Source organism: Panthera leo, chromosome D4 (assembly GCF_018350215.1).
Source record: "Panthera leo isolate Ple1 chromosome D4, P.leo_Ple1_pat1.1, whole genome shotgun sequence".
Taxonomy (NCBI): domain Eukaryota; kingdom Metazoa; phylum Chordata; class Mammalia; order Carnivora; family Felidae; genus Panthera; species Panthera leo.
The window spans coordinates 16,817,672-16,836,910 of NC_056691.1; the positions used below are offsets into that span (position 1 = coordinate 16,817,672).

A 19,239-nucleotide genomic window follows, 5' to 3' on the forward strand; every position below is an offset into this window, starting at 1 on the left:
TTGGCAAGGATTAAGGGTTGAGATCAGAGATCTTCCCCTAAATACCCTCTCTATCCCAAGCAAATCAGGATCAGCATTGCCTGTCTCGCCCCCACCCTTGCTGTATCTGTCCGTTTTCATCACGAGCCCAAAACACCTCTTCCTAGAGGTGGAGAAGACAAAGGTAGAAGGGACGACTCACCTCCCTGACCTTCTCAATGGCATTGGTGAAGATATAAATGATAACAAGCCACTCTTGCACGCTGGGCCGGGGCTGCATCTCCACCAACACAGTGTAAGTGAACAGCATGAGGAATGCCAAATATGCCATCTATGAGGGGGACACACATTCCCTGGACATGAGTGAGAGTCGTAATGGAGAATGCCAAGTAGACACAAACCGAGCCAAGCAGAGACACAAAGGAACTTCAACATGATAACATGGAAATATAACTTCCGTTTACGCAGAACCTGATTTCAAGGAAAGTACAAGAATGTACAGTTTTCTATGCCAGAATTTAATGAAAGCAATGAAGACAGCTGTTCCCAAATGCATGGAAGGGGGCACTGTCTCATCTTGTTGGCTCCTGACCAGAATTTCTGGAACCCGGCCCATGGCGACATGGACACCGTCAGGCTAACGACAAAGCGAGAGAGAATCATACACTTTCCCCTCCCTGTAAGCATAGAAAACACGTGCCCCGAGTACACCAAGGAGCAGTATCAGTAGCTGTCCATTTTCGAATGTAATAAAATGTGACATTAGCTTCTGCTGGGAGTTTTATTTTATGTTGATAAAAACATCCTGGTTAGCGGGAAAGTATCGTCCAACTGTGAGTCCTTGTAGTGAAAGACTGTTCACATTTTTATCTTCAGCACTCAAACTAACACATGGTAGACATTCAAGAAATGCATGTTTCATTTTTAACTATATATATTAAACCTAGATTTCCAATATCTTCAAAAAATTAAGACACACTAAGCACACACGTATATAGACACATAGGGATTAATAGCTTTGTAATCTTTTCCAACGTTCTTATTATCTTAAGATATATTCCCAGAAGTAGAATCACTGGGCATACACATTTAAACCCGTGACAATGCTACTAAATTGCCCATCAGAAAGGCATTACCAGTTTCCATAATCACCAACAATGCATGAGACCATGCAGTTCTTTTAATGGCTTCAGTGACAATACGTAGTGCTAGCTGATCGACAGATGTATTAAAGCCCCAGATCAATAGCGAGGGACGTGTGTGTGTGTGTGTGTGTGTGTGTGTGTGTGTGCGTGTGTGTGCGTGCGCTCATTTTCATTCTCAAGGAAGTGAATCATATTACTTTAACCTGAATCTCTATTTTCAGATCTTTCTGAGCTCTACCTAAGCTTGGTACATTACCCTCCCAGTAGAGTTCTATGCAGAGAATGGCCAAAACCCCTTCTAACTACACAGTAGTCATTGTATATACAATGGGTGGTATTTGGGGAAGGCACGGTGGGTACTGCTGCCTATGAGATAAAGAGTTTAGAAAAGCAAGCACATAAGAAAGTTAAGGCAAATTCTGTTAATTCTATATTTCTTGAAGTTTATTCCTCAAAGTCTAAGCATGTTTGGTGACCACTTAGACACATAATTTAAATAAATTTGTTCTATCAAGTAATCTTTTTTTTTCCTTTTTGTCATTGGCTTCATGATGACCAAACACTAAATCACCATAGATACTGGTAATATTGCCCCCTGATACTTTCTTTCTTTGCAACTCTTAAAAGATCCAAAAATGTTACATTTTTTTCTTCTTCATCATCACATTTATAACAAGACACTGCTTCAGTAAAACACGCACATCATAACCGAGCCATGTGACATCAAGTCAAGAACGTCTGTGTTCACTGCTAACACTGTCCATTATGGGGGGGCAGACCCAGGTGGCTAATTTGTTCCATTTGTCTGTTAACTATGTGTTGTTGCTGTTCTGTTTGCTTAGCTTTACTCCTGTCCCTAAGAGTTCATCGGCTGGAGATTTCCAAGAACAGAAACACTGAATATTTTTTTCTCAATGACATGACTATGGCTAAAAGTCTCTCAAAGCTACTATCAGAGACTTTGGGATATTTTGTTACACATTCACAAAAAATGGTGAAACCTCATCATTTGAAGGAAGATTTGATTTTTGAAAGCGGAACTATGTACATATTTAATAAGTATATGAAATACACGTTTGGATGGGCAAGTAAATATTTTGCAATGTAACACATTTAGATAAGTGCCCTTTTATAATCGCACTTCAAATGTTTCAGAAATACACAGTCTTGGCCAGGAGCAATTTAAAGTATAAGTAAGCATTAGAAAAATAAATGTTATTAAATAAATGTGAAAAGCACTCATTACATTTAAAGTGCAGTTAATGATTTCTCTGTATCACTACTATCAACATTAAATGTATTATTTATTTATAAAATTAACTTCTGCAACGTCATTGTCCTCCAAGGCGGACGGGGGTGTCAGAAGAGGAAAATGAAATGAAATGAAATGAAGTGAAATGAAATGAAATAAAATAAAATAAAGTTTTATTATTCTCTCTATATTTATAATCATATGTGATTGAAGACAAAAAGCAAACACTTTGCATTTTTTGTTCATATTACACATTACACCTACAAATAAAAAAACAACTCAACTGCTTGATTTCTTTGCCCAAGATGAGAAAAGGATCTACAGCCATCACTTAATTCTACAACCACTACTGTTAATTGGCTGTTCCACAAAGTTTCACAGGCTCAGTCCCAGCAGAGCTAATAGGAAGCGCTCAGGAAAGAAGAAAATTCTTGTTCTTTTACTCCCATAGTAAGAGAGATTTGCTACAACCTGTCCTCACCTCCCTCCAATCTTCTCTCCTACCTCCTCTGTGATTCCCCTCATTTTTTTTTTCTTATCGCACTTCTACATTGTATCACAAGTTGGCAAACCAGGCATATCATTATCAAAATCATCATTAACTATTGACCATCATGAAGCCTATTTTTAATTGCTGCAATGAGACCAACCGTATAAAACCAAAACTTGACAATTGGAGCATTGTAGAACTCATAGATTTTCCTGGTCCATGGGAGGCTTTGGGGACCACTCTTTAAATCAAGGTGCTGATTTTCATCTAGTTTCTCATCAGGGCCTCTCTCCAAATCACGGTCTTTCTGCAAAATAAATAATCATTTATTGTCAGAGCCTTAACTAAAATACTGATATTTGCAAACATCCAAAATATATAACTATTTATGAATATAATACATTAGAAATTAATTGGGCACCCACCTGCCAAATTATAATCTTAGTCTTGCGAGGAAAGAAAACTACATGTATTGCATAAATCTCTGACTTTTGGGGAAGGAGCCCAAGAGATCTCTGAAATGCAAGCCAAGTATCCAATAATGAAACCTAGTCAGACCAAGAGTAGTTCCAAGGGTTTAAAAGTGGTCGCTGCTCCTATTCTGCTTAACCTCCTTTGTCAGTATTTTGAAACCTAACGATATCGTAACACTCCCCTGAAATCATTAACAGATAATACAACTATCTCCATAATAGAGGAAGACAAAATAGACACCCATCGATGATGTATTTCCCAAGTCCTAGGAAAGTTGGGCACAGCATGAGTTTTAGAATTTTGGCTTTGATAGCAGACATGTAGCCCTCATTGATGGCAGGGGTGCTGTGCCTAAAGTCCACGGACTCTCTGAGCTTCCAGGGTTCCTTGAATCCTCCTGCAACTATACGCCAGCATTTGTGTTGTACGTGCAAATATTTCCAAGGAAAGCATCAAATCTTTCACCAGTTTCTTACAACGTATGTGTCAGTCCAAAGGGGTTAACCCTTGTAGGTGATAAGCAATAAGCATCCGTGTGGCAGACAAGGGTATGTATGACCGTGACTACACAGGTGTGCACACAGGATAAAAGCCTTGTAAAAAGCGGGGGGAAAGAACTGAAAAGAAACGAAAGCATTACTTGTAGCCTGGTTGTTTTGGGGAAGAGGGAACTTAGGAGTGGTAAAAGAGAAGCAAAGAGATGTCACCCTACTCTATAAAGGTCTGTGTGGTCCTAATTTTTAAACAGGAAATGCATTCCTTTTGTGACTTTAAAAAATATTAAATGAAAAGAAAGCCATGTTCTCTGATGCTTCTTTGACAAGTACGTTTCTCATCCTATCCACCAAAGATCTCTCTCTAGTTGTCACACCTGCAAGACTGGTATGATTTTACAAGACAAGGAATAAACGAAGTGTTGCTTGAAATGTCCATAAAATTGAGAAAATGTAATTTTTGAGGCTTCTGGCTTCTAGACGGGTTATCTCAGTGTCTGATTGATGGCTGTCATTCACATCACTTTGGGCAATGAAATTGGGGTTGTGACTTAAAAGTATAGGAACTGATCTGGTTCCTAACAGGTTCGGACCAGCCCAGAGTTAAAATAGCTTAGAGCCAATAAGAAAAGTCATCATTTACTGTGATTTTAATGACATCAGTACCACTTTAAGAAGACCCCAGAAAGCAATTTAAGTAATGACTTTGTGAGTAAATAATCTCTCTTATTATTTTTTTCTAGGAATTTCTCATTAGGTCTTACTTACTCTTGACAAGTTGGTATGCGTTATAAAGCCCTAATTGGGCCTCTCTCTAAGTTGAATTCAAAGACACCCAACTACCATGAGGAAGACAATGTGAGAATATAAATTCAGATTCAGGACTTTCCTTCCTGCACCCTTACAAGAAGGTAAACATAAAAATGTTTCACTTAGCTAACTTTTTTTCTATTCAAATCTCAATATCATCAATCAAATGGTCTCTCTCTCCCCCTTCCTCTCCCCCTTTCCTCTCCCCTCTCCCCTGTCCTCTCTCCCTCCTCTTTCTCTTTCTCTCAAAGGAATCTGCTATCAGCAGGCACACAGGATAAAATTATAACTACAACAATCAACTCTACTAAAATTCATACCTATTTTCCATTGTATTACTATCATCTTCCCCACTTAATGATGGTCTGATCAAATTCATTATTGTTCAACTTTCGAAAACATTTTTTCATTGTAGTTTATCAACGTGTCTAAGAACTAAACTCCTCTTTCTCCTTCCAAACCTGCTCCTTTTCCAAATATTCCCATATCCTTTCAAGATGCCCTCGTTTTAACCATCAACTTCTGGGTCGTATTTGCTACCTCCCTTTCATTCATGCCCCATGTTCAAACTCTATTTGATTCTTCACTTAAGATTTCTCTTTTCCTCTCTATGCCCATTGCTACTAACTCTGGCCAAAGCCCGTAATCCTCCTCATCTGGATGGTTACGCCAAGCTATGTTCTCCCTGTTTTCGGCCTATCTTCTTGCCACGTCATCCTCTACGCTGGAGGCAGAATAATTTTCCTAATGGTCAGAGCATCTTGCTACTGTATCACATACATCCACGGGGTCTCCATTACCTACAGAAAAAATACCACATTCCCTCATAGGATATACAAGGGTCTCCATGATCTAGCCTCAATCTACTTTCCCAGCCATACCCACAAATATTTCCTCCTTGTCCCATATCCACTATAACCTGGACTCTAGCCAAGCCAAGGAACATATGATGTTTGACATATGCCTTGCAATTCCTGCCTCTGGGCCCCTACCTACTATCTGTCCTTCCACAGAAATGCTATTTCCACATAAGTCCATCTTAAACACTACCTCATTCACGAAGCCGCCACCAATCTCCAATCCTCACTGACTAACACCAGATGAGAAGAATCTTCTTCTTCTAGTTAAGGCATTCTGCCATCTTGCCATAATTTGTTCCTAAGAAAGCTCCTGTCATCAAAAGTCATGCTTTCAAAGGGCTAGCAGCTAGATAGATTAAACTTCTGATGGCAAAGTTATTTTACCTGTAGAGACTTCAGTAAGGACTTTTATAAAACCTCATGAAGCAGATGCAGTGGGTGAATCTACACAGCTTCAGAATGATGGCCTTCCTTTTCCTATTACCGGTGGTACTTTCGTTATATTCATCATCACCCACTATTACCACAAGGACAAACTACAAAGACCTGCTAAAAGAGCAGCTAACTGTCTTCACTTTTCTCCCAAAATATAGAACACAAATTGTGTTCTTCCACTAATCAAGCATATTATATTTAATCAGCAGTGTGAAATCTTACCGTCTCATCAAATGCTGACTCTCTGCCTAGCAAAATTCCAAACGCAAAGCAGGTAATCAAAAACTATTGCTCTAGTTAAATTCATAGACAAGAGAACATTGTTACTATGATTATAATCCATTCAGAACAGGGAAAATTTGAAGCATTTTTTAATAAATGCTTTAAATTGAATAATGCTGAGGTATCGCGGGTACTCTGCCTGATTATAAGCCCCATGGTGGCAGAAGCCACCATGCAGTGTCCCCAGAACATTGTATCTTATCTGGCACATGGGAGGTGGCCATTAAATATTAATTTAGTTGATAAATTGATATGGCCATGTCCAAAGCATCCAGGTGGGCAATTGTTATAAACAGAACCACTACAGTACAGCCAAAGTTTAATTTTTCAGGGAATTGTGAGAATGTACCATATTTTTCAATGTTAAGAGCACAGTTAATTGCCACTTAAGGAAGGACTTCCTACTCTAAGAGTTCCCCTTTGAGAATGACTACTTAGTGGAATGCTCCAGCTATCTACAATGCCTTAAGTGTTTGTGGGAGCTTAGCTTTCCATGAAACCTGTAAAAGCCAAAAGTGAAGTTACATCCGCTTGCAAAGGACTATTTGCTACCAACTGCCAACATATTTATACACTTGTTTATAGATAAGTAGGTGGGTGAATGGATGGATGGATGGATGGATGGATAGATAGATAGATAGGTAGGTAGATAAGCAGCTTTCTCCATTGTTCACTTCAATAAACTAACTCAGTGTGAACATATAAATGAGCAAATTCAAACAAAATATCTCACATATGAAGACTTCATTCTATTTCTAAAGGTGTTAAGCCAACACTGCATTTCTTATCTTCCCTTAAAAAAACACTTGAAATGGTCTGTGCTTAGTAACCATATCATCTAGCCAGCACAGTCACAATTGCGACAACTTGATTAGCCCAGCTTGGCAAGATAATTGCTCACGCATTCCACAGAGGTTAGAATGCACCTGTCATCTTATACTCTGAGAACCCCAGATAAAACATCAGCCTTAGCAAAGTGAGGATGGAAGGAAGGGAGAGAGGGTAGAGGAGAGGAATACATATATACCCAAACAGGCATGAGAGTCAAAATATTTAACAACTGATCTGATAGGGGCATTAACCAATCAGAATGGATGCTCACCCAATCAAAACAGACGTCAGCCATACCCACTAATGATAATTATTTTGAATTTAATACTTATTGAATACATTTTTAGATACTATAACAAATACTTCACAAGTACAAAAGCATATCCAAAAAAGATGCTAACTAAAGATGCCTCATTAAAATATTAAGTACCACAGAAGACGGTCACTGCACCTACAGTAATAAGTTTATAAGCAATGATCCAAGCTGAGACAAAAAAGCAAAAAATACATGCACAGACAGAATACTGGGGACTTTCCAATGAAGACAGGTTGCAAGAGCAGTAGCTCAAGTTACTCAGGAAAGCATATACAGCTGGGAACTCAAGTAAAATTAGCTGGTCACTGGATATAACGAATGTAAAAAAAAATTGTGCAGTGAAACAGTAAAGATAATGCAAATTCTAAACCTGCATCTTTACAAATAAAGATTTTTAAGGATATGAGGCATTCCTCATTGTAACTTTAGAGAAACAGTAACTCTATTCTACTTGTCACAAGGGAAAATGAAAAGTGAAGCAGCCATCAAGGCAGAAGAAAGACTTTATTTCCCAAAGAAATGGGATATTTTGCTTAATCATATATGGGGGTTAATTAGACATATCATACATGCTATGCCTGATCATAGATAATATGACTAAGATTGTTAAATAAGTTGTTTCCTAAACAAATTTTGGGAATGTGTACATTTGTGCAGGTGTATGAAAATGTGCACGAATGCATATGAAAACTTAGTTCCTGGGGATATTGTACTAACCGTATAAGCACTTTCTTTGGCATTGCTGGCATTCTGGTCACCATAATACCACGCAAACTGGAAGTCCTGGGATTGGGGAACATGTGACATCTCTGCTTTGCTTTTAAATTCCAATGACAAAATGGTGGGTGGAAAAAGAATACTTATGATGATCTTTGAAAGAAAATAAAGCAAAAATAAACAGTAAGAGTTACACAAGTCACAAGTATTAGCCAAGTAACAAAATGAAGATTTTCACGTACATAAAGTGTCAGACCTATCCCCAATTCAGTTGATAACCTGATTCGACATGTACTTGTTGACTCAATTCCAATTCTAGAAGTGTCTCTCTCAGAAATACTCATAAATACAAGTGCATGTGTATAGGGATGATTGTTGCAGGGTTATGTGTAATAGCAAAAAACCTATGTCAACCTGGGGTACCTGGGTGGCTATCAACCTATCAACCTGGGGTACCTGGGTGGCTCTGTCAGTTGAGCGTCCAACTCTTGATTTTGGCTCAGGTCATGATTTCACGATTCGTGGGATCGAGCTCCGTGTCGAGCTCTACACTGACAATACAGAGTTTTCTTGGGATTCTCTCTCTCCCTACCTCGCTCTGCCCCCTCTCCCCTGTCAAGTAAATAAACTTAAAAAAAAGTCTATGTCAACCTAAATATCCATCTCCAAAGGGATAGCTGGTGTAGGACAACCTAAGAGTGGAATATTATGCAATCATTAAAAAGATAAAGGCAATTTTTAATATAATGAAAAGATATCCAAGTTATATTGTTATGTGAATAAAAGCAAACTATATAATAACATATATAGTGTGCTCCCATTGCTGTGCAAAAAGAAAATTAAAAATTAAAGAAGATCTGTACATACACATATATGCATTTAAAGGCTTAAAAATATGTATACTACACTGTAATTATTTATCCGTAGGAGCAGGCAGTAAGAAGTATTATTTTTCAGTAAGCATGAGCATATTGCTTTCATAACCTTTTAATGCCATTAAGTAGTTATCCCGTAAAACACATTAAAATGTATTCATATTATGAAATCAAGAATATAAAAACATGCCAAGTGCCACCTTCTGGTGGATTCACCTCACATCCTACACAAATATTTTCTTTGCCAGTAAATCCCAAGGAAGGTATACATCCAGATATCCATAGTTCCTTCATTATTATTGCTATTATTCATGTATTTATGGGCTACTCAAAAGATTTTTTTAATTCAAAAGATTATTTTACGTTCAATTTATATGGCTTTTAAGAATAAATAGTGTAGGAGATTTACTAAATGTTGTACAACTCAACTTCTTGAGCACTACTGTTCTTTCAAGCTAAAATCAGGCCTTAGTTCTCTGGGATTCGGTGAACAAAAATACAATTAACCCTGACTGCACACCATTCATGATTAAATAAACTGAAGTCATATCCTGGTCAACTTTCACTGCCTAAATGACTTTTTGTTGTATTTTAAAACCTAATCTCCTATAAGAAGTTTTTCAGGACCGTCCCAGTTTTGACAGGGTTTTGTTTGTGTGAACAGTATATGCTTTCTCTTCAGATGTGGAACCCAAAATACACACGGTCTTCTAGGTCTGGAAACATCATAGTTACCAGGCACAATGATGACATTACACTAATTAATTCCTAACCCACTTCCCGAAAAGACTCCACATTCTGTTGCCCTTGGCCCTTGCAGGACAACTGCCTCATGAAACACTACTCAAGGATAGCGATATCCCATTCCCAAGGGATCAGTTGGAGCCTATCACCCTATAAGTATTTAAATGAGTTTTCTCTTCCACCAGACCCTATAAGGTCTTCCTCCAGTCTTCATGCACTTGGAATTAGTCTAACCAGGACACCTTACAATCATTTGCAAATGTGTTCTCAAAACTCACAAGCCAAACACTGAGGAATCAGGATCTACACAGGGAGAGCGATTTCCTGCAGCTCAGAGATTTTAAGTAGCTAATTCAGACTTCTTTCTCGACTCACTGTGTTTTGGGGCAAAACATTCAGTCTTGTTTCACTTAGGTCTCTTTGTTGATACAAGGTATATGAGGAGCAAAATGTTATTAAGTTCTCAGTAAAAAGGATTTCTAGTAAACTAAACTATGTACAGGACACAGCCATGGGGAAAATTACTGCTCAAACTTGCAGCCAACTTACCCCATCTCATTCTCTACACATTTAAAAACAGTTATTGCCAGAGATTGCGTAGCTAGAGGTGGACCCATTCATGTCTCTGCTTCATCATTTCCAAAGTTGAAATCAAAACAGATCAAAGGAGAACTTCTAGAAACAGCTGTTATTTATCCAATATTTTTAAAAGAGGAATCTATGTGAAATAAGTTTTGATTCAATTTCTCTTATTTTTGCAATCTCATTGGTGGAATTGAAATGTGCAAGTTCTTTTATTTATTTTATATATTATGCCTTTTATTTCTTTGTGTTTTGTATAGTGTGTCCAACAAAAACATATTTTTAAGAAAGTCGTCCTATTTGGGACACCAATTTTTAAGAACTGCAGGAAAAATAAAATAATATACAGTCTTAATGTATCTCTTAATTCTCATGCTTTATTCCTTTTAATTCAGTTTTTATAAGCATAAGGACTTTATAAGCTTGACCATAACCAAAGCTTTAGATTTGATGTCAAAAGTCTAATGTTTTTAGTAGTTAACTAAATTACTCTTGATAATTCAAGATGAGAGGTGAGGCCAAACTGTAATGGGTAGAAGAATCTGGAAATGGGTGAACAAATGTGCTTGAGGGCAGCTTTATAAAATAAGCATTTAAGGGACACCTGGGTGGCTCAGTCAGTTAAGTGTCCTACTCTTGAATCTCGGCTCAGGTCATGAACTCCCAGTTGGTGAGATAGAGCCCCACATCGGGCTCTGCGCTGACAGTGTGGAGCCTGCCTGGGTTCCCTCTGTCCCTCTCTCTCTGCTCCTCCCCCATTCATGCTCCTTCTCTCCGTCTCTCAAAATAAATAAATAAACTTAAAAAAAAATAAAATAAAATAAGCATTATTCCCTAAAACATCACATTGGATGAAGAGAACAGAAATTGTTGATTTTATTTAGTTTATTGTTGGTTAATATTCTTAAGATGAAAAAAATTTCACTAAAAAGGCTCATTTAGTTCTGTTATAATTATCAGAGGTAATGGAGTTTACTAAGAATGAAATCTTGTATGGGAATGCAAGCTGGTGCAGCCACTCTGGAAAACAGTATGGAGGTTCCTCAAAAAACTAAAAATAGAACTACCCTACGACCCAGCCATTACACTACGAGGCATTTATCCACGGGATACAGGTGTGGTGTTTCAAAGGGACACATGCACCCCCATGTTTGTAGCAGCACAATCAACAATAGCCAAAGTATGGAAAGAGCCCAAATGTCCATCGATGGATGAATGGATAAAGAAGATGCGGTATACATATACAATGGAGTATTACTTGGCAATCAAAAAGAGTGAAATCTTGCCACTTGCAACTACGTGGATGGAACTGGAGGGTATTATGCTAAGTGAAAGTAGTCAGAGAAAGACAAAAATCATATGACTTCACTCATATGAGGACTTTAAGAGACAAACCAGATGAACATAAGGGAAGGGAAGCAAAAATAATATAAAAACAGGGAGGGGGGCAAAACAGAAGAGACTCATAAATCTGGAGAACAAACTGAGGGTTACTGGAGGGGTTGTGGGAGAGAGGATGGGCTAAATGGGTAAGGGGCGCTAAGGAATCTACTCCTGAAATCATTGTCGCACTATATGCTAACTAACTTGGATGTAAATTTTAAAAAATAAAAAAATAAAAATAAAAATAAAAAGGGAATGAAATCTTGTATATGTTTGTATATGCTTCCAACTTCTAACCACCTTCACAACAGAATGCCTTTTGATGGACAGAGTTGGTACAATCATCCCCATTTTTATTTTTTTTATTTTTTTTTAATTTTTTTTTTTAACGTTTATTTATTTTTGCGACAGAGAGAGACAGAGCATGAATGGGGGAGGGTCAGAGAGAGAGGGAGACACAGAATCCGAAACAGGCTCCAGGCTCTGAGCTGTCAGCACAGAGCCCGACGCGGGGCTCGAACTCACGGACCGCGAGATCATGACCTGAGCCGAAGTCGGGCGCTTAACCGACTGAGCCACCCAGGCGCCCCTCATCCCCATTTTTAAAAAAAGAAACCGGGAGATAAAGTAGTGTCAGAGGCTCCCCTGGGAAGACCCCGGCTCATCTGTGAGAGCCAAAGATACTAACTGGCTTTCCTGAATATACTCTTCCACAACAAGGGAAAAATGAAGTCCAGAATACAGACCTTCAGAGTAAACCAATATTAAATTCTATACAGCAAGTAAATACATCTTTTTTTTTTAAGTATACTTATTTATTTGGAGAGAGAGAGAATGAATGAGCAGGGGAGGGGCAAGAAGAGAGGGAGAGAGAGAAACCCAAGCACTGACAGCGCAGAGCCCATCGTGGGGCCCCATCCCACGAACTATGAGACCATGACCTGAGCCAAAATCAAGAGTTGGATGCTTAACCAACTGGGCCACCCAGGCGCCCCAAATACACCTTTTTCTTTCAATTCAAGTACAGCTGACCCACAAGGTTACATTAGTTTCGGGTGTACAGAACAGAGACTTGAGACCTCCATGCTTGCACTGTGCTCCCCACAAGTGTAGCTACCGTCTGTCTCCACACAACACGACCACAGCACCACTGACCACATTCCTTGCGCTGCGCCGTTCATCCCTGTGGCTTACTCATTCCATAACTAGAAGCCTGTGCCTGCCTCTCCCCTTCGCCCATTTTGCCCATCCCCCCAGCCTCCTCCCCTTTGGCAACCACCAGTGCGTTCTCTGTGAGTCAATGTACCTTTAGCCAAGCATGTTTCCTCATTTTCAGGCGCCCAGTCCACATGTCTGTCAGCAGCATCTGGGTGCAAGTATGTGAAACGAAGGGCCGCAACCTTCCAGACACGGCCAGTTTCAGACAGGTGGAATCGCTCCAGTTCTTGAGTTCGTAGGTCAGCAGTTTCATGGCCATTCTTTCATTCTGCTTGAATGCCTTCTCCAACACATCCAGGGCAAGCTGGCCAAACTGTCTGTAATGACACACAGTCAGTGGCAAAGAAAAAAAAAAAAATGCAGGTGAGAGTCCCAGTAACATTCAAAACGATGAGAGAGGAGACTCAGGAAAGACCGATGCAAAAGAATGAACAGCAACAGAATAACCTCAGATTGCAGAAGCTATTTGAAAGTGATTGCTGCTCAGATGAACGGTTCTCCCTTTCCAGAATTTGGTTTACACCAGGCATGGCTGAGCTATCTATCCATGGGGAGAAGCCTGTCTACACTACAAACCAGGCTATATATAGCTTGGTTTGGGGCTCTCTGACAAGACCTAATAAAGAATTTTTTTTACAGAAAAGACTGTTCAATACTGAACTAGCGATTAAGGAAAATCATGGGGTCACCCTTTTTTTCCTTAACATTTTAGAAAATACATAGATGACTTGAGTAAGAAGCTAGACTTGGAGACATTTCTGGGGAGGTTGTTTACTCTAAAAAGCAGACCCTGCTATTCTCTCGGAATCTTTTTTTTTATTATTTTTAAAAACTGTGTATATATTTTGAGAGAGAGAACAGGGGATGGGCAGAGAGAGAGGGAAAGAGAGAGAATCCCAAGCAGGCTCCGAGCTGTCAGAACAGAGCCTGACTCAGGGCTCAAATTGAGCCTTCCAGGTGCCCCTCTCTGGAACTTTTATTTTATTTTATTTTATTTTATTTTATTTTATTTTATTTTAAAGTTTATTTATTTATTTTGAGAGAGAAAGAGAAAGAGCGAGCAGGAGAGGGGGCAGAAAGAGAGGGAGAGAGAATCCCAAGCAGGCTCCATGCTGTCAGCACAGAGCCCGATGTGGGACTCAAACCCACAAACTGTGAGATCATGACCTGAGCCAAAATCAAAAGTCTGACACTTAATCGACTGAGCTATCCAGGCGCTCCTCTCTGAAACTTAAAAGTCACAATTACACATTAGTTTCCATTAGCTCTAGCCCCTCTTCTTTCCTCACTATTATAATGCTTCAGTAATAAAAAAAAAAAAATCAAAACTATTTCTAACTTTTCTGTCTTTTGCCATCATGCTCTGGTTCTTTGACACATAATACATTTATTTGTTTTCCTGCCTGAAAGGTACTACAAGTAAACAACAAGTTTTCACTTAACTTAGTATCAAAGAGTTTGAGAGTTCAAAGTCATTAACTGAACATTCTATGTGAGGAAACCAGAGTCCTGAAATCTGGCCAACTAATCACCCAATTAGTAAACAGCTGGACTAAGACCAAAACGCAGCTCTCCTAATTTGAGGACCAACCCTCGACTCTCTTCTGCTTGTTCCACAAAGCACCCTGAAATACCTAAAGACCCTTATTTACAGGAGAGCCCAGGAAATGCACGGCAACAAGTCCATGCGTCTTACAAGTTCTAAGGTGAGGGAGATAAAAGTGTCTAACCATTCTAAGAACTGTCGATGTTTAGTATGAAGTGAAGAGAGAACTCCTACTTTGAGTAATTTTTCAACTCTTCTGAGGCATCATCCACCATGTTGCTCTCCTTAGCTTCATGCGCCATGGCTCGGTAGAGTTTACAAGCAATCACTGCCTTGACCGTGGCCTCCTCTCCATGCTGCCAGAAGAACATGGCCATCTTCTGTCTTTTCATTAGCACAGCCCAAACCAATAGGTCATTGTAAGGGTAAATAAAGCCAGTAGACTCAGGGTCATCGGATATATTTTGCTCTTCTTTTGACTTCTTCCTTGATTTATGAAGGACTACAGACTTTTCCTGTTGGAAAATAAAATATACATGGAGTCCCAAATACTCAGATGCATGATATTTGACCTAATGAAACATATCAGGTATCCTAAGAATATTTTTTAAATCATTGACAAGAGATGGAAATAACAATGGAACTTTATAAACCAGAAATCAAAATTTTGGTCTTTTAGGTGATCTATTTCTCATTGTGTCTGACAGATCCAGGGTCTAGAAGCTGAGATACCTTGTGTTTATTTAGCACAACTTAAAACACTACGCCTTTGGGATAGACCCAATAACTATATGACAATTTTTAATTTCCCCAGGAAATAGGTCAAAATAACATACTGGATAAATGAGAACTATTCGATTACTCTAACCTTACTTTATAAATCAATTCATTATCTTTCCCTTAGAAAAATGTCACTAGTATTGACAACATGTATCCAAACTGATCGGTTTTAAGTTTCCTTTCCTTTATTCTGATTATATTCCTCTAGTAATAGTAATATGTAATAATGAAATACTATTCTCTACCTGGTAAGCTAACACTTTACAGCCCATCAGAAATGCCACTCCTTAACTTCCCCATGTGCTTCTATATCACTATGTGCGTATTTCTATTTCAATATTTATCATGCTGCAAAACCATATTACTTCGGGGAGAGTGGGATCATTTCTCAGTCATCTTTATATCTTCTCCACCCATCTGCATCCCAAATTCCACCAAGCACCCAACGTAATGCCTGCTAAATAACAAGATTCAATGATCATTCTTTTTGATAAAAGGGGATAAGAGAGAAAATTATAAGCTTCCTCTATTTCTATAAATAAAAGGAATTTGTACTCATTGATGGTGATCAAGGGTAATTTTACAAACTATCCATTCATCCTAGGAGCTATGGAAAGCAAACCTCTTTGAGCCAACATAGGAATCGTGTATACAGAAACTTGAGCAAAAGCATGTAGCCCCGAGAAAGGGAACTAAGGGAATGCGAGGAGCGGTGGAATAGCAACTTTGCTCACAGCGCTCAGTTGTTGGAAGACGGCAGTGGCACCCACCTTCCTATGGTACTTGCAGATGGTCTATTGGTGCCTCCCCGTCTCCAACTTTAAATGAAGAAATGGTCTAATCTGCAGGAACAATTTTATTTTCAAGTCTAAAAGTAAATAAGTAGTGGGGCACCTGGCTGATCTCAGGGTTGTGAGTTCAAACCTCACATTGGGCAGAGAGATTACTTTAAAAAAAAAGTTTCAGGGGCGTCTGGGTGGCTCAGTTGGTTGAGTGTCCAACTCTTGATCTCAGCTCAGGTCGTGATTCCAGGGTCATGGGATCCAGCCCCGTGTCAGGCTCTGTGCTGAGTGTGGAGTCTGCTTGGGATTCTTTCTTTCTTTTTCTCTTTCTTTCTCTTTCTCTTTCTCTTTCTCTTTCTCTTTCTCTCTCTCTCCCTCTCTCTCTAAAAAATAAAAAAACTTTTTTTTTTAATTTCTAAAACTAAATAAGTGGTACCTTGAATTTGTAAGGCTGGGCGGTTCTAATGAACTGGGAGTGCAGAGTGCTTTCTGCAGATTCCTTTCTATTTCCTGAGGGACGTCTTCGGTGCAGAGGGGGCTGGGAACGGCTTTCGGCAAAACTGGTCACTTGCTGGCATACGTTATTTTGTTTTTCAAACAAAACAAAAAGGGAAATGAATATTAGTATGGTGACAATTAACATCTCATTTCTAGACAGTAATGAAAACAAAACATTATATTGTATCAGGTATCCTACCAAGTATCCAATGGTTCTGTCTCTAGCCCATAATTAGAATTAATTACTCACCCCACAAAAGCCTCTCATGATCACCTCCTTATTAAGCACAGTTATTTCCTAACGTCTGAGAGAACATGTTCTTTTGTTCCCTATTATATATCTGCATTCCTTCTCTATGTGGAAATTCCATTAAAAATCAATGGATGTTCTATACCTGGAATGAGTTCAGAAGAGGCAATAAAGATTCACAGTTCTGATAAGAGAAAGTTCCCACTCACAAACAACTCCAAGGTTAAGTTAGAAAGTTATGGAACTTCTCCAGATATTATGAATCACCACTGCAATTCCAGTGATTAGACCCAATAACAACATAATTTGTTGCTTATCAGCATGAAGCTTTCATCAATGAGAAACCAAAAGAAGCATTCTTAAAGGGGCTGATACAAACTATGGCCTTTGAGCTACTTTATCTATCTATCTATCTATCTATCTATCTATTTAAGTTTACATTCTACAGATATAAATTAGAGAAATGATGGGATCTGGACTTCTAAAAAAATACTCAAATTATTATCATTATCATTGTGATACAAAATTAATAGCATTGTCAGTAGTAATCATAATGACTATTATTATTCATACTCTATACCCTCCATATACTAGGAATATGTGCTTTCGGGTGTTACTTTATTTAATCCTTTTGATGAATTTATGAAAGAGATGTTCTATTGTTATTCCCATTTTATAGATAAGGAAAATGACACACAGAAAGGTTAAGTTTCTCATTCAAGATTTCACATTGAGCAAAACTAATCCTCTGTCCCAAATCTCTCTGACTCCAAACCATGTGTTTATAAGTGCTACAATCTAACTTACCATCAGAATTTACTAATAACTCTACTCCTTCACCAGAAAACAGTCAGAGAAATGGGTAGTAATTTCATACCATTTCAAAAGAACAAACCACTAGGGGTACTCGCCTAGCGAGTTCCCTGCTGGGCTACAGCGAGGCCACAGTCAGTCCTCATACCTGTCCCAGGGAACCTCACAGCAAGGAATACTTAGTTCAAGTGAAGGAGCTCATATGTCAAGTGCATCCCTATGCCTTTGAAATCCCGGGGAAGATTATTTTCTCTGTGAGATTTAAGTTTCTTTTTGTTTTGCTCTTTTATTTCTTACAGACAAGTTGGGCTTTCACTTTACCTGATTCTTTATAAATAAAGGTGGCCTCATATTCTGGACTCTTCCTGTGAGCCCACCCCAAACCTCCTTTCTAGTCTCATCCTGCACAACCTGTCAGCACGGCACCAGCAGCAAAGGCCTCCTTGCCACTGCAGAAACATATCCTCATGTCCACAACACTGTGCCTGTCACTGCCCCAGAATGCCCCGAACCACCTTTTCTAACACTTCCGTTAACCTCTAAGAAGAAAGGCTCTCTTCAGTCTACCGGTTAATAACAGCGATTTTAAGAAACCAGCAATGTTTTCTCTGCTAATCAACCAGGCAGCAACTCTAACTTTGCATTCCTAGACTTTCGAAAACATGATGGAAAATAAAGTATGTACAGTGTGTGTTTTTACCTAGTACACTCTGCATGCATTTTCCAATATAACCCTTACACACCTGTGCCAAGATTGTGGTTTCCAGACTACGGACTACTAGGAGTTCACAGATGTAAGCCCAGTAAGCCTTTCCCCTCTATACTTTCAAAAGGAGAGAAAAGAACTGGTCATCCCCCCCTCAAATCTTTCTCAACACATTACTTCTATGGCAGTACATCACATATTGTATCCTGTTCCCTATTATGGCTAGTTATTCATAAATCTGTTTCCTCTGAGAGTTTCTAAACTCCTGATCTTTATGTCCAACCTAGACCAGCACTGTCATTGACACGTAGCAGAGACTCAGTCAATGTCCATAAACACAGATGTCCGTTTTAGAAGCTATTCCCATCTGAACGTCCGAAGCCATTTTTCGAAACGCGTAACTCCTAGTTATCATCCCCAATTTTACTCAGGTACTTACCAATTGTGGCACCTTACGTTTTCTGTAGAGGTTGTTGTAGAGGGCTCTGAAACTTTTCCTAGTGTAGCTGCTGCGATAAGCTCCACCAATGAGGTATTCGATGACCAATCCAATGTCGATCAGTGTTATTCTGTAGCCTGAGAGAAGGGCATGCTGAAACAAAACCATGTAATGGACTGTAACTTTCAGTGCCTTTTTTTGGTCTGGTTTGCCATCTGTTAGAACATAACCCAGTCAAGTGCAAAGAGGCAGACTCACGCTTTTCAATCATCTTTACAAATTGATCGATTAATGTGACCAACTATTGATACAGTCTGCTTGTTCAGATGGAAAAACGAATTTGGCCTTAATGTGTTTTTAGTTTCACAGACATCAAATGTGTGCTTATATTTGCTCATTCAACTCTCTTTTTTTTTTCTCTCTCTCATGCATACACATACTTTATAATAAAATACACTTAAATATAGTATAAAAGATTGTTTTTAACGGGAAATTATGGATCTACTATAGCAGAAGTAAAATCACTGGAGGATATCAC

General features: G+C 38.9%; 1 protein-coding gene across 1 annotated transcript in view; it reads right to left on the minus strand.

The window, feature by feature from the left end:
- The window catches only part of TRPM6 (transient receptor potential cation channel subfamily M member 6), a 201,257-nt gene that overhangs the window by 64,595 nt on the left and 117,423 nt on the right, over positions 1–19,239 (minus strand). The window contains exons 18-24 of the mRNA XM_042912014.1: positions 18,702–18,854; positions 16,432–16,566; positions 14,668–14,948; positions 12,976–13,204; positions 8,086–8,238; positions 3,027–3,173; positions 182–310 (exon numbers count right to left, since the gene is read on the minus strand). Of these exons, the coding sequence (XP_042767948.1) occupies positions 182–310; positions 3,027–3,173; positions 8,086–8,238; positions 12,976–13,204; positions 14,668–14,948; positions 16,432–16,566; positions 18,702–18,854 (1,227 nt within the window). The remainder of the gene's footprint in view (positions 1–181; positions 311–3,026; positions 3,174–8,085; positions 8,239–12,975; positions 13,205–14,667; positions 14,949–16,431; positions 16,567–18,701; positions 18,855–19,239) is intronic.